At 48.4% G+C, this 16,081-nt stretch overlaps 1 protein-coding gene across 1 annotated transcript; it reads left to right on the top strand.

Annotated features, from left to right (window-relative positions):
• The first annotated feature begins 10,198 nt into the window (after positions 1-10,198).
• On the top strand, positions 10,199-12,218 carry SOX14 (SRY-box transcription factor 14). Its single transcript, XM_038002586.2, has one exon. The coding sequence runs from the start codon at positions 10,670-10,672 to the stop codon at positions 11,390-11,392; it is 723 nt and encodes a 240-aa protein (XP_037858514.1). The 5' UTR covers positions 10,199-10,669; the 3' UTR covers positions 11,393-12,218.
• Positions 12,219-16,081: the final 3,863 nt, after the last annotated feature.

Below are 16,081 nucleotides of genomic sequence, written 5' to 3'. Positions count from 1 at the left end.
AAAATCAATGAATCCAGGAGCTGGTTTTCTGAAAAGATCAACAAAATTGATAGGTCACTAGCAAGACTAATAAAGAAGGAAAGAGAGAAGAAACAGACAAGAATCAAATAGATGCAATAAAAAACGATAAGGGAGATATCACCACCAATCGCACAGAAATACAAACTACCATCAGAGAATAACATAATTACCTCTATGCAAATAAACTAGAAAATCTAGAAGAAATGGATAAATTCCTGAACACATACATCCTCCCAAGACTAAAGCAGAAAGAAGTTGAATCTCCGAATAGGCCAATAACAGGTTCTGAAATTAAGGAAATAATTAATAGCCTACCAACCAAAGAAAGTCCAGGACCAGATGGATTCACAGTCAAATTCTACCAGGCATACAAAGAGGAGCTGATACCATTCCTTCTGAAACTATTCCAATCAACAGAAAAAGAAGGAATCTTCCCTAGTTCATTTTATGAGGCCAACATCATCCTGATACCAAAGCCTGAAACACACACAACAAAAAAAGAGAATTTTAAACCAATATCCCTGATAAACATCGATGTGAAAATCCTCAATAAAATACTGGCAAACCAAACAAGCAGCGCATCAAAAAGCTTACCCACCATGATCAAGTGGGCTTTATCCCTGGGATGCAAGGCTGGATCAACATACGCAAATCAATAAATGTAATCCATCACATAAACAGAACCAATGACAAAAACCACATGATTATCTCAATAGATGCAGAAAAGGCCTTTGACTAAATTCAACAGCCCTTCATGCTAAAAACTCTCAACAAGCTAGGTATTGATGGAATGTATCTCAAAATAATAAGAGTTATTTATAACAAACCCACAGCCAATATCATACTGAATGGGCAAAAACTGGAAGCATTCCCTTGGAAAACTGGCACAAGACAGGGATGCCCTCTCTCACCACTCCTATTCAACATAGTGTTGGAAGTTTTGGCCAGGGAAATCAGGCAAGAGAAAGAAAGGGTATTCAATTAGGAAAAAAGGAAGTCAAATTGTCCCAGTTTGCAGGTGACATGATTGTCTATTTAGGAAACCCCATCATCTCAGCCCAAAATCTCCTGAAGCTAATAAGCAACTTCAGCAAAGTCTCAGGATACAAAATCAATGGGCAAAAATCACAAACATTCCTATACACCAATAACAACAGAGAGCCAAATCATGAGTGAACTCCCATTCACAATTGCTACAGAGAGAATAAAATACCTAGGAATCCTACTTACAAGGGATGTAAAGGACCTCTTCAAGGAGAACTACAAATCACTGCTCAACGAAATAAAAGAGGACACAAAGAAATGGAAAAATATTCCATGCTCATGGATAGGAAGAATCAATATCATGAAAATGGCCATACTGCCCAAGGTAATTTATAGATTCAATGCCGTCCCCATCAAGCTACCAATGACTTTCTTCACAGAATTGGAAAAAACTACATTAACATTCATATGGAGCCAAAAAAGAGCCTGCATTGCCAAGACAATCCTAAGCAAAATGAACAAAACTAGAGGCATCTTGCTAACTGACTTCAAACTATACTACAAGTCTACAGTAGTAAAAACAGCATGGTACTGGTACCAAAACAGATATATAGACCAATGTTACAGAATAGAGGCCTCATAAGTAACACCACACATTTACAACCATCTGATCTTTGACAAACCTGACAAAAACAAGAAATGGGGAAAGGCTGTTTATTAAATATTTATTTAATATTTATTTAATTTTATTTATTTAACATATTAACTATTAATATTGAATATTATTTATTAAAATAAATAAATGTTCTAAATAAATATTAACTTATTTAATAAATATTTATTAAATAGGGGAAACCACATGTGCATATGTCTTCATAGTAGCATGATTTATAATCCTTTGGGTATATACCCAGTAATGGGATCATTGGGTCAAATGGTATTTCTGGGTCAAATGGTGTTTCTAGGTCAAATGGTATTAAATAGGGGAAATCCTATTTAATAAGTGGTGCTGGGAAAACTGGCTAGCTATATGTAGAAAGCTGAAACTGGATCCCTTCCTTATGCATTATATAAATGCATATATAATGGATTATATATAAAGTTATAAATTTAGGTATATTATATAAAGTTATTAACTATATTATATAGTTTTTTATATTTATATATAATTTATATTTATATTTTTATAAATATACTATAACTATATTATAAATATACTATATCTATAATTATATATAATATATGTTATATATTATATGTATTATATAGTTATTAACTATATTAAAGTTATTAACTATATTAACTATATAAAGTTAATTCAAGATGTATTAAACACTTAAATGTTAAATCTAAAAACCATAAAAACCCTAGAAGAAAACCTAGGCAATCCATTCAGGACATAGGCATGGGCAAGGACTTCATGACTAAAACACCAGAGGCAATGGCAACAAAAGCCAAAATAGACAAATGGGATCTAATTAAACTGAAGAGCTTCTGCATGGCAAAAGAAACTACCATCATTTTATACAGGCAACCTACAGAATGGGAGAAAACTTTTGCAATCTACGCATCTGACGAAGGGCTAATATCTAGAATCTACAAAGAACTTAAACAAGTTTGCAAGAAAAAAACAACCCCATCAAAAAGTGGGCAAAGGATATGAATAGACACTCTCAAAAGAAGACATTTATGCAGCCAACAGACACATAAAAAATGCTCATCATTACTGGTCATCAGAGAAATGCAAATCAAAATCACAATGAGATACCATCTCATACCAGTTAGAATGGCAATCATTAAAAAGTCAGGAAAGAACAGATGCTGGAGAGGATGTGGAGAAATAGGAACACTTTTACACTGTTGGTGAGAGTATAAATTAGTTCAACCATTGTGGAAGACAGTGTGGCAATTCCTCAAGGATCTAGAACTAGAAATACCATTTGACCCAATGATCCCATTACTGGGTATATACCCAAAGGATTATAAATCATGCTACTATGAAGACATATGCACATGTGGGTTTATTGCGGCAGTATTCGTAATAGCGAAGACTTGGAACCAACCCAAATGTCCTTCAATGATAGACTGGATTAAGAAAGTGTGGCAAATATATATCATGGAATACTATGCAGCCATAAAAAAGGATGAGTTCATGTCATTCGCAGGGACATGGATGAAGCTGGAAACCATCATTCTCAGCAAACTTTCACAAGGACAGAAAACCAAACACCGCATATTCTCACTCATAGGTGGGAATTGAACAATGAGAACACTTGGACACAGGGCGGGGAACATCACACACCAGGGCCTGTTGAGGGCTGGGGGGCTGGAGGAGGGTTAGCATTAGAAGAAATATCTAATGTAAATGATGATTTGATAGGTGCAGCAAACCAACATGGCACATGTATACCTATGTAACAAACCTGCACATTGTTCACATGTACCCTAGAAGTTAAATTATAATAAATAAATAAATAAATAAATAAATAAATAAATAAATAAACAAACAACAGATATATGAAAATAAGCACTGTTATTGTAGCACTTTTTGGAACTGCCAACTGCTCTAGCATTTCCTGCTATTTAGGCTGAGAGCAGAGGCAGTACCACAAAAAAAATTAAAAAAGGAAGTGTTGTTCCGACCTTGACTGGGGCTTGTTGCCAGCATTTGGTCTTATCCTCTCGGTGAATAATTTGTGATAAAACTGGCAAGAGAATGTATGCTTCAATAACTTGGCCAATTGCATTAGGCAAACACAGAGTCTTAAAGAGTATTGTTTATGATAAAAGCTGACCAAGGATTCTTACATTAAAAGAATGGGGTTAGGGGAGCCCTAATGCACGAGAAACACCTGGATACAATAAAACTTGAGGCAGAGGCGCACAATATTGACATTCTTTTGGCTTTTATTCATAGAAACAAAATGTGTCTTTCCTGATCTTATAACCACTGGAATTTTTTTTTAATCTTAAGAAACCTCATTTGCTCATATACAAATCCCATATTTCTCAGGCTGAGATATTCAAGATGCCTAAATATGGACTCAGTTTCTCTGGAAAGGGTCAACTCAGAGGTTCAGGAGTCTCCATAGGGAAGTAGGACTCCACTTGGTAGGAAGTGGGAAAAGTAAGTCAGATGGACAGTGGGCTGCTAATACCTATTGGGTATAGATGGATATGTCCCTCCTTGTTTTATTCCTTGGCTTCCTAAGGGGACAGGAGACTGTAAGAGGAGTTTCAAAGCATTTAGCAGGGGCTCCCTTGCTCTTTAAAGGATGGTCAGGCACCTGATCCCAAGGCCAGTAAAAAACAGACAAAAAAAAAAACTGTCAATTTAAAGTTTCTGTCCTATGGCTACAGGTGACATTCCTCCATAAGTAGAATGTCCAATAATCAATATTTCTTTGTATGTATGTGGTTGTTAGGATTATTGTGAAATAATTCTGGTGAGTCTTATTATAATGATTCCTCAGTACATTTAGAATAAAACCCAAATCCCTTATGGAGTTTACAAGGCCCTGGATAATCTGGGCCCCACCAATATCATCCAGCCTTTTCCTTATACTCTCCGGGGTCATGGCCAGGGTTCAGCCACACTGGCTCTTTAATTCCTTTGTGGCTTCAGCTGTTCTTCTCCAGGTAGTGGAGTTCCTGCTCCTGCTGCCTGGAATGACCTCTACCCTATGCCCTCTTCCTTCAGAAGGCTGGCTCCTCCCAGGCCCCTGACTGCCAATGCAAATTAGACCACCTTTCTTCCTCAACCCCAGTTTCTTCATCCTGATTTACTTCTTAGCACTTACCACTATCAGAAGTTAACTGTTCATGTTAAAAGACAAAGTAATATTATCTGACCAGTTATTGACCAGTTTCTATATTTCCAGCACTATTCTAAGGATGTTTCCCATATTAAGTCATTTTGCTCTGATAATAAATATTCTTTATATCTGTTTTACAGTTCAGGAAGTGAGGACACAGACAGGTTAAGCACCTTGCTTTAAGTGACACAACTACTTGGTGGTTCAGCCAGGAATCACCCCAGGAATTTGTTTCTTGTTTAATCTCCGTTTTCCCATTGGGCTGTAACAATCACTACTGGAGAAGGACTGTGGTAGGTCCTGTTTACTGCTGTGTCCCAGCACCTAGCACAATGCCTGGCACATAGTAGGTGTTCAATAAATAGCTGTTGAGTTAATTAATGAGTAAGGAGATTTCAAAGCTTTATTCCTGCTCCCACCCCCTCCATTTTCTGGGAGATTAGTGTAGATGTTGTGCAAACTTGTATTAAATTTGTACTGAGTTGGTGAGTCACATGAGCTCTGCTACAAACAGACTCAAACTACTTAAGTTAAGGCAGTTTGAAGCAAAAAAGTCTCCTTACCTGGGCATGCTTGGGGTGTTAAGACAGAAGTATACTTCAGCCCAGCCCAGCAGTGCTCTAACAGCTCCAGGATGCCAAACATGTCCCCCTGGTTTTGTTCAGCTTCTCTTTGTTTCTTGGTGTAAGCAGTGGCTTCCTGTGCCATCTTGTCTGCAAGAAACAAGTGGAATTTTACAAAATTTCAAGATGCTGGCATGGGCTGGGCTGGGTTGGGTTCTGCAGGGAAAACCCAGGAGAAATTACCAAGAAATGTCTTAATAAGACCAGAGCTCTGGATGCTCTGAGCACTCTCTAGAGGCGGGATACATACAGTCTCTGAATTTTAAAATAGAAAACGGTGGGCAGCAGAGAACAGGGTAGAGGGAATCAGAGGTGCCAAACATTAAAGATACTTTGGGTAATAAAAATTAAAAGTTTATGTATCACAAGGACAAAAAGCCAAACACCGCATGTTCTCACTCATAGGTGGAAATTGAACAATGAGAACACTTGGACACAGGAAGGAGAACATCACACACCGGGACCTGCCGTGGGGTGGGGGAAGGGGGGAGGGATAGCATTAGGAGATATACCTAATGTAAATGACGAGTTAATGGGTGCAGCACACCAACATGGCACAAGTATACATATGTAACAAACCTGCATGTTGTGCACATGTACCCTAGAACTTATAATTAAAAATTTAAAACTTTATGATTTAAACAAAGAGTCTTATTTCCTGGGATCACTTTTTCACCTCAATGCTTGCTTCTGGGTTGTGGACACTTGGGGGTGGGCCGGATTAACTCTTTTGTCTCTAAACACCTGGGTGCGCTGGTGCTCACTGTCAGATGCGAGCTGAAGCCCCAGCTGCTCTCAGGCTCCCCGCAACAGGCACCTGCGACTTTGCTCACCAAAATCTTCCAGTGGCCACAGTGAGCGGGCAGGACTGGTGCCAGCAAGCCCCAAGCATCCCGGGCCCTCTGAACGCAGATGACTCTCCCGGCTTCTTCAGAAAGCCATTGGAGCTCGAGACGCACAGCCAGTTCCCTCCTTTCAGTCCGTCCCCAACCGTGTTCTCTAAGCCACGTTCTGTGCGCCTTCCTCTCAGCATTCAACCGTTCCCAAGCCCCAGAGGCCTTGAAGTGGTGACCTCTGCCCACCAGAGAGGAGGAGGCAGGAGGGTGGGGCGGAGCCTTGTGGCAAGACAGGTGGGTGCAGGTCTCCGGGGCCCCAGACTGCGGTGTCTGGCTCTACCAGGCTGTGTCTCGGGTCCCGTGCCTGCAGCTGCAAGGCGGGGAAAGACCTATCGGGAAAAACCACCTGGGCCTGGGCAGAGGAAAGTTTACTAAGCGTCTTCTCTGCGCTTGGAATTATGCGGGAATTGAACCCAAGATGAATAACACGCAGCCACGTCCCAGAGAAGCTCGAAGTCTGGTGGACTGCGCGGACTGCGACAGGGACCCGCACGAGGCTGGGGAACAGGGCTTGAAATGGAAGTGTGAGAGTGAGAGCCTAGGAGGGGTCCTAGCCCAGCCCAGGAAACAGAAAAGGCTCCCCATAGGCAGTGAGAGACTGGTACTGATACCTGAGGTACGCGAAGGAGCTGCGTGAAAGGAGGGGCCCAGAGCCAGAGAAGAGGAAAGCGCATCCTGGACGCTATGCGCCCTGGTGGGAGGCGAAAAGCCCGGAGAGAAGCAAATTAGGTCGTTGCCCTTAGAGGCCTCTTCCTTCACTTCTGGGAAACAGCGACGGTTCCCTGACATAATCCCTGCTGCTCGGGGGTTCCGACACCTTGCTAAGGCCGGCACGCAGCGGCCCTTGAGTAGCTGCGCTGTGTACTGAACGTGTGCACAGATTCTCCAGGCAAATTTGCTAGCGGAAAGACCTCATCCAAGGGACATCTCCAGCCCTGGAGAATGACCTGGTAGCCTGGGGCCAAACGTCAGGCTGCGGACAAGGCAGGAGGAGCATTTAAGCAACCTCTGTCCTAATGCATGTTCTGGTGGTGCCCGAAGTTGCTGACTCTCCTGAGGGGTAATGTCTCCAGGACGTGCTACCGGGTTGTCTAGACCGGTCAGAGAGGCACAGCGTGAAGGGACAGCGCAGCGCAGTAGGGGCACCTGCTGGAGACAGCACCAGGCCAGATCCCAGAATCACGGGAACTCCTGTGCCCGCCCCAGCTCTAAGAGTGTTAAATAAACCGGTGGTCACCGTACTGCGTAAGGGGCGTGCGTGGCTTTGCAGTTCGCCTAGGAAACAAGCTGATGCGAGGCCTGGAAGGTGCAGCCCTCAACCCTGCGTTCCCTCCCCGCGCCGAGTTCCTGTCTCAAGGCCAAGACGCGCAGCGCAGATGCTGGCCCCCTCCTAGGTCAGTGCAGCTGGACAAGGCAACTGGGGTCTCTGAAACGTCGGGAGGTCAGCTGGCGCCCTGCCCGCCATCGAACGCCCTTCGTATCACTTCGCTCCGCATTGCGGATAGCTTTTGGATTGCGCCCCAAGGCTGAACACAAGAAGCTTGGAGAGGAGTTCGGGCTTTTGAGGAGAAGGAAATATGAGGAATTGCAGGAAGGTGCTCGCCTGCCCCGAAATGCCTCCGGGCAACTGGAAAGGATTGTCCTGGAAACTCAGAGGAGAGGAAGGATGTAGGACCTTGTGCCAGATCCCCTTGCTGAGTAATTTTCAAGAGCTTGGTTTGCATTCACCCAGACCTTTAGGTGTGCGTTTGGTGTCCCCTGGGGGGTTCTAGAGTGAGAGATTGGCAGGTCCCCTCCGAACGCTGGATCTCGCTGCAGATATCAGTATTTCTCTCATTCCTTCCCAAAGCCGTCGGGATCACCCAGTAGAATTGGAATTGGGTGGTTCCTGAATCTCTTATCCCTGGCTGGCTCTGAACACAGCGCACCGCTGGTCAGACCTGAGTCGGGGTTGCCAGCGACGCTTGGAAACCCTTTCCAGACTGGGCTGAAAAGTGCATTTGCTTCCTGACACACTAAGCTAAATGAAATTTCCTGCAGAGAAAACAGGGCTAGAGGGCTGGATTGAGGCTCTGGAGAAAGGCCAGAGCTGGGGTTGGGAAGAATGTAAAGACTGTGCACCTGTTTGCCAGCCCTTGGAGGTGGAGCCCATAGCTAAGCAAATCAAGCGCAGGATCAGTCTTTCCAGGGTGGTTTATCTGCATGGCAGGTGTAGATTGCCCCAGTAGTCTCATCAAGTGTTCCACATTGGGCTGCAGCGCCATGAAATCCCTAGACGTGACGTCAAGTGGAATGGGGACAAAAATAGAAATTTTCAAATCCTATACGTCAGGCATCACTCCGGGAGTCACTTTTGACAAACCACCTAGTTTTTCTCAACCTTAGTTTCTTAATCTGTAAAATGGGGATACTGCCCACCTCTCTGAAGAGTGCACCAAGGGTGAGAAATGCCACGCATCTTTCTAATTTTAGGAAGGGGAAGCAGAGTCTTCTCCTCAAACTTGATACACTACATGCGAGAGAAAGACCCTCCCTTCCGATCTCCTCATTCCCTGTCACCCTCCCGCGCTCCTAGCCCCTCAGAGCCAACAGAGCCTTGCGCGTTTCTGGCCGGTCTTCCCAAGAGAGGCTGGTGCAAAAGCCAATAAGCCTGGAGCACACTCAGGTCCCGCCGGGCCTGGGACAATGGTTTCCATTTAATAAATATTTTCCCCAAGGGCATTTCACATCGGGCAGGCAATTATTCAAAGGAAACAGGCGCGCAGGTTGGCTCTGCGGGTTATTTCGTCCCCTTTACCCGAAGAATGCTCATTTGACGCAAGAAACGAGTCTCGCAGCCTCCCTGGGTGGAAAGAGGCGCCCAGGGACAAACCGACCCTGGTTGCAAATACACCGTGATACTCCGCTCTAGGGCCGCTGCAGAAGGGGCACCCGGAAGAGCCCCATTCCCAGCCTCCAGGCTGTTCTTACGGTATGAACATTTGTGGAGTAAAAGTTGGAGGTTTAAAGACACTAAATAATAATAACATAAATGGGAACTGCATTAGAAATCTCAGCCCAAACCCCGCCCCGAAAGTGAAGAACAGGTCGTAGTGCTTTTAAGGGCTCACCAACCAGGGTTCGAAATCTCTGCATTGCCTGACGCAAGGCCTTCCGGAAGCAGGTCAGACAACATTGCTCAGCCACCCAGGGTCCCAGCGCTACGCCCAGGCGCCGCATCCTGGGGCAGGGGTGGATGCCGAGTTGCAGGGGTTTCCCGGGAGAACACTGCCAAAGGACCGCCGAGGGTGGGGCGCGAAAAGTTTATTTCGCTTTTACCCTGAGCGTGCTATGTTCTTTTTCTCTTCCAAGGATCTTTGACAAGAGGGGAAAGTGCTGTCCTTGCATTTCGTGGCAAGGCTGTCCTATTTGTCAACACAAGCTCTCGCCTCGCTCCCTTTGCTGTCCCTTCCCCGGGCCTTTGTATTCCAAGCCCTAATTCTCTTTCACCACCGGGAAAGGAAAGAGGAGGCGCAGAAGAGTTTTATTTGTTGACAGTGCCGGAGACAATGTGGAACCCGTTTTATTTGTGGACAGTGCAGGAAACAATGTGGAACCCAAGTCCCCAGTCCTGAGCCAGCCGCTCTGCTCTAGCTCTCTCTCTGCCTCGGTCCCTCACACCTCTCCCTGCCCCCACCAGTCGCGCTCCCTCTTTCTTGCACCGGCGTGTTGGCAGGTGCGCCCCCTCGGCTTCTCTGCTGCTGATTGGCGCCCAGGTTGGGGAGTCGCCGCCCCGCGCTTATGTCAGAGTGCTTGCAGTCCCGGCCCACCTCGCCTTTGAACTTCGCCGCTTTTGGCTCTCGTTCACCAGCCTCCCCGCATTCTCAGCCAGGTGCAGCGCTAGGCGCGGCAGCTCCGGGAAAGCCACGGGAGGGGGGAGCCACGACTGGAGACGCAAGAGGAGAGAAGGGAAGTAGAGAAGGCAAAGGTGGAGAAGGGAAGAAGGAGGAGCTTCTTGCCCTAGCCAAAAAATTACCTGGCCGCTTAATCCCCGGGACTCCGATACTTGGGCCCCAGCCCCTGGTGCCTGAAGCCCCCAGGTCGATCGCCCTCTCCTCCCCCACCCTTTCTGACCCCACTAGCTCCCCCGGGGCTGCCTGGGTGCTGGGACTGGCATGATCAGCTGAACTTTGTGAGGTCAGCGCTTCTCTCTGGCTTCCCCCCAGCGGTGCCAAGGCGAGGGGAGCGCAGAACCCCGGCTCAGGACGGACAGACAGACGGCCAACCGAGCCCAGGCTCGTCTGCAGAACCCTTTGGACTCCCTACCCCCACCCACCTAGCCGCCGGGACCATGTCCAAACCTTCAGACCACATCAAGCGGCCCATGAACGCCTTCATGGTATGGTCCCGGGGCCAACGGCGCAAGATGGCCCAGGAAAACCCCAAGATGCACAACTCGGAGATCAGTAAACGCCTAGGCGCCGAATGGAAGCTTCTGTCCGAGGCAGAGAAGCGGCCATACATCGATGAGGCCAAGCGGCTACGTGCCCAGCACATGAAGGAGCACCCTGACTACAAGTACCGACCGCGGCGCAAGCCCAAGAACCTGCTCAAGAAGGACAGGTATGTCTTCCCCCTGCCCTACCTGGGCGACACGGACCCGCTCAAGGCGGCCGGCCTGCCCGTGGGGGCCTCCGACGGCCTCCTGAGCGCGCCCGAGAAAGCCCGGGCCTTCTTGCCGCCGGCCTCGGCGCCCTACTCCCTGCTGGACCCCGCGCAGTTTAGCTCGAGCGCCATCCAGAAGATGGGCGAAGTGCCCCACACGTTGGCCACCGGCGCTCTGCCCTACGCGTCCACCCTGGGCTACCAGAACGGCGCCTTCGGCAGCCTCAGCTGCCCCAGCCAGCACACGCACACGCACCCGTCCCCCACCAACCCTGGCTACGTGGTGCCCTGTAACTGTACCGCCTGGTCTGCCTCCACCCTGCAGCCCCCCGTCGCCTACATCCTCTTCCCAGGCATGACCAAGACTGGCATAGACCCTTATTCGTCAGCCCATGCTACGGCCATGTAACCCCCAGCCCGGCCCGGACCTGAGGGGTGGTCTGAAAGCCGGGTCTGCACCCTGTCCTCTGAGCCTAGCCCCGTCCTGCAGACGCCTCCGGGGTCAGCCCTGCCGCTGTCCCTTACACCACACAGACTTTTCCTCTCTCTTCCAGGGGGAAGGGAGGGGCGTCCTCCCGGACCCAAGGCGCAGACAGGTGCCGGGAACTTGCAAACGTTATGACAGCTACACAGCTGCCCCTATCCCGACTCTCCCAAAACAAATCTCCGACTGTACCCCCTTTGGACAAAAAAGTAGGCAGTTTTGCTTTATTTATGTCCCCTTCACTCTCCTCGGATAGGCTTTGGACTCTGAACTCCCAGATTCTGATATTATATCTAGAATATGCACATATTTTTTCCTTTTGTCCCCTGAAGAAAAGAGTTAGCTGTGTCTCTATGTTTTGCCATCAGACACAACTAGGAGCCATTTGCTCTTCATGTATGGGGGGGAAAGGCTTCAAAGTTTTAAACTACAGAAAGGGAAACATTTCTATTTAAAACTATGCTATGATAGTGTTTGCTTCTTTAAAGGGAAAACAAAAAGGACCTAATGGTTATTTACTTTGTGTAAAGCAGTGCTTCTAGAGACCTAAGTTTACTTTTAGACAGAATGTCGGGTTATGAAATCAGGAAGTAGAAGGTGAACAAAAAATTAAAAGAACAAAAACATCCTAAATGGTCATAAATGTTTTGATGATGTCTTGGAAATGTACCTAGAAGGATTTTACCTCGTTACTCTGTTCATTTCCTGAACAAAGACGTTTTGAATAAAGACAATCTGTCATTGTAAAAAAAGTAACCTTTGATGTGCCTAAAATCTGAAGTCAGGAGCCAGGTTGGAGGGGCTGGAAAGTCGGGTGCGGGGATGCTGAAAGTGCATACAGCGAATCTAAGCAGTGATGGCTGGTGGCTGCCCCCCGTTGGCCCATCTTGGTGGTCTGCGGGTTGGGTGTAGAAGGGCCTAGAGTTTGGGATCTGTCCGGAATGTGCCCTGGAGATTGCTTTTTGCCTTTAGAGTCTAGATAAAGATATCATTCCCTGGGACTTCCCTCTCTCCCCCTATTCTTCCCAAAAGGGTCAGGCCACTTCAAGAAGTGAATGAACTAAGTCAAAGGCGGACCCAGACCGCTGAGATCTGGGTGAGTTTACTTTTTAAAAACCCAAACGCTGAAGCAGTGGGGAGAAGCACTGAGTCTCCTGGGAACCAGTTGCGCGCTGAACACCGCGTCCTGCAGTGGATGTTTAAGTTCAAAGCATGGGAGAAGACTGGGGGAATCAGGTATTTTGCCTTTTTAGGTGTTTGGAAACTCTGCTGCTCACTCTTCTGGGGATTTGGGGCTTGATACTGGTTCCTAAGTTAAAAAATAAAAGTCTAAGGAATGCAGAAAGATGTGTCATAGGTCCCCGCCCCAGACTGTCGAACGCTTTTTACTGAGACCCTGCGGAGCAAAGGGAAAAGGAAGGCGACATTGTCACGACTCGGGCAAGGAGTTTTTAAAAATCGTAAAAAATCAAATAACAGTGCAGCCCATGATGTTAAACAAGGAAAACAGCCCTTTTCTTTCCCCTCCGGGTGAATGTTTTCTTGAAGATAATTGTCTTTCCTGAGGAGAAAGGACCCTCCGGTGTCATCCAGCAAAACTCTTTGGAATGTGTTCTCAAAATCGAAGGGTGATTTCCACCCTCGGTCTTGGAGTCTCACCCCCAAAGCCGCGCTCACGCGTGGGTTTCCTTAATTTTCGCGCTTTTCCCACTGGCTTTGATATGCTATGGGGTGGGAGGTGGGACAGCCTAGAGGTTTGTCGGCTTTCTGCTGCTGTTTAGAGATTTGTGCGCTTGCCTCTGCTGTTTCCAAAGGAGTCGGTGGCTCGAAGTGCACGGGAAACGTTGTCAACAGACACCAAAGCCGAAATCCGCGGATTAGCATATTGTCCTCAAAACAATTAGAAGTGTTTGAGGTGTTATTTGGAGCCTATTCATCCGAGCCCCTTTGTCAAAGGGGGATTTTCATTTTTTATTTAAAAAAAGTTAGCAGTTGTCCATCTGGCTAAGCTGAATAGCAAAGTGATCCATGTTGTATATGCTTTTCTCATTAAGAGCTCTTTTGAGACCGATGTTAGAATTAAATGGTATAACACAATTAACATACACGGGAGCTGAATAGGAGAGGACGCCTATAAATAATAGATAGATAAATAAATGAGCGATCAGGCGAAGGTAAACAAAGGCGGGCTAAGGGAGGTGTAGGGGGAGGCCGGGCTGGCTGCGCCACGCTTACTTAGCATTACAAAACCCTCTTACAAATCGAGACAATTAGGAAGTGACTGGCCTCTGGTGGCCGTCCGGTTTGGGGGCCCTGGGCGCTTAGGGAAGGCCCCTCCTCCCGCCCCCTAGGAAGCCCAGGAGGCCTGGGACGGAGGAGCCACGGTTTTCCTTTCTGATATAACCCCAACTGACAGTCCTGTCAGCCGCTCTGATAGCCCCCATAGCTCAGTGTCCCTTAACATCTCCTAAGATGAAGCTTACAGGGGTCTGGGTATCTCCCCGCAGATCCCAGCGCGGGAGCGCCCTGGGTGAACAGAGCACCCCAGCTGGAGAAAGAACCTGGCGCCCACGACCCCACCTGAAGCAAACCTGAAGGGTTAGGCTGGAAAGGGGCACGTGGCGAGTGCGAGGGGCAAAGTGCGAGGGGCAAAGGCCTCGGGCGGTGGATGAAGCTGGAAAACTGAAACCAGGGTCCCGGGTTGGCCAGGTCTTGGGCTCAGATGGGGAACTAGGAAACTAGGGTGCGCTGTAGCAGAGAGGCGCTCAGGGAGCTGCGGCCTCACCCAGAGCTGACTGAGACCTCTTTCCAGGCTGCAAAGAGCCGAGGGGCCCAGTTCGGGTCCTGGGACCTGAAGTCAAAGACTTGACTCGGGCGGTTTTTGGCCACCACACTTCGTTTCCTTCCTTCGCAGACTGGCCTTCCCCAGCCATCTGCCTTCCTTAGACCTAGTCCCAACCTCGCCCCCCACCCCCATCCCCTCAAGGGCCTGCCTCAGCTTTGCCTCCGTCGCCCCGAGGGCCGCTGAGCGTCCGCCGAGGTGCGCGGCCGCGACTCGCCCTAACAAACAGCCAAAATCCTTCTCGTCACGCCGCTGACAGGGGCCGATTACTGACTTTGAAGTCAGGCGCAGACAAAAAGAAATCCCCTGGGGGGTGTGGGGGGCAGCAGTCCCTGTCAAACCTGTTTGCTCACAACTGTCTCTTTCTTTCAAGAAAATCATTAAAGCAAACCTGTAGGGAGAGGAGCGCCCCGCCCGCCCGGAGTGGAGAAGAGCCACTTCTCCCCAGCGCGCGTAGAGCAGCAAAGAGCAGCCAAGAGTTGCCCTGGACAGACTCCTGACATCCGGAGAACCCGAACTCCGGCGCTGCGCGGGGCGCCCGTGGTCCTGCAGGAGGAGGTTCTGCAGATCTCTCTGCGTTAGGCACGAGTCCGGCAGCCAGGGAGCCCCAGACTTCTCTCGCTTAGCAGCCTGGGCCTCCCTCGAGAGGGATTGGCAGGGAGGGCCCGGACCTCTCACCTGCTGCTCTCATTGCTTCCCCGGGACCCCTCTCCCCGCCAAAAGTGACCCAAATACATGCCGCGTTCAGCGTCGTCGCTCCTCTGCTGGGTGTTCCCTAGGACAGCAGAGACCTGGACAGCATGCTGCTGGGGTGGCAGCCATCGGCGCCGGCGCGGCAGGAGCACAGTTGTTTGGGTTTTACCTAGGTTTGCTTTCTTAAACCTTGACTGCCATCTGGCTCAGGGGTACACTGGCCACATCTTCTGAGAGATGCGGCATTCTTGGTCCCTTTCAGCCTCTGGCCTCCCTCATTCTGAGAACTCCGTCAGCCTTTTATGCACCTCTCGGTTTTGGATCCGACTCCCAAAATCTTTGATTCCCTTCCAGTTTCGGAGTTTTACTATTTAAATATTAATTTCCATAGGCCCGCTGACTTTAAAGACGGAAAAGACCAGCTACTTTGAGTAAATTACACTGAGGTGTGAGTAACTGACATCTGAGACCCCCTTAACGTTTGCATTTTGGAACTGGAGCGAGCTAACCTGTAGGAATCTCCAGTGAACCAAAGCGGGATAATGTTTCCGTCAGACTAGGGCCAAGGGACTTTGATCACAGCTCACCATTTAGTGAAGTGTGTCCCACCCGGTCAGCTTCTCTGGAGAGATCCGAGACTGCCAGGGCCCGGGAAACTTGGCGAGCTGTGGTGCCAGCACTCTTGTTTCCTTCATCTCCTCCCCAGCTCAGGCCTTGTTACCATTGTTCAAGTGGACAATGAATTTCAAACCATTTGAATTTGAATATCACCTAAGTCACAAGATTTGTGTAAAGAAATCTCATCTCTTTATTTGCTGAGTGGATTGTGTGTGAGTGCTAGAGGAAGAGGCACAGGGACAGAAGGGGCCCGTTAGATTTGAGTGCAGGACAGCCGGGACCCATGCTTCCCGCCTCCACCGAGGGGCATGTTCTCCTGGCCTCTGTCCTGCCCTGCCCTGCCCTGCCTCCTAGGCTCTAGTGGACCTAGCAGTGGGAGAGCTACTTGGGCTGATTTCTTTCCTGACGCTGCAGGGATGAGCATTGGCCTGGAACCAGAAGCGCAGGCGCTGGGCCACGGC

This window comes from Chlorocebus sabaeus, chromosome 15, assembly GCF_047675955.1.
Source record: "Chlorocebus sabaeus isolate Y175 chromosome 15, mChlSab1.0.hap1, whole genome shotgun sequence".
Taxonomy (NCBI): Eukaryota; Metazoa; Chordata; class Mammalia; order Primates; family Cercopithecidae; genus Chlorocebus; species Chlorocebus sabaeus.
Note: the sequence above shows the minus strand (reverse complement) of the source record. Positions and strands in the feature narration are given on the sequence as shown.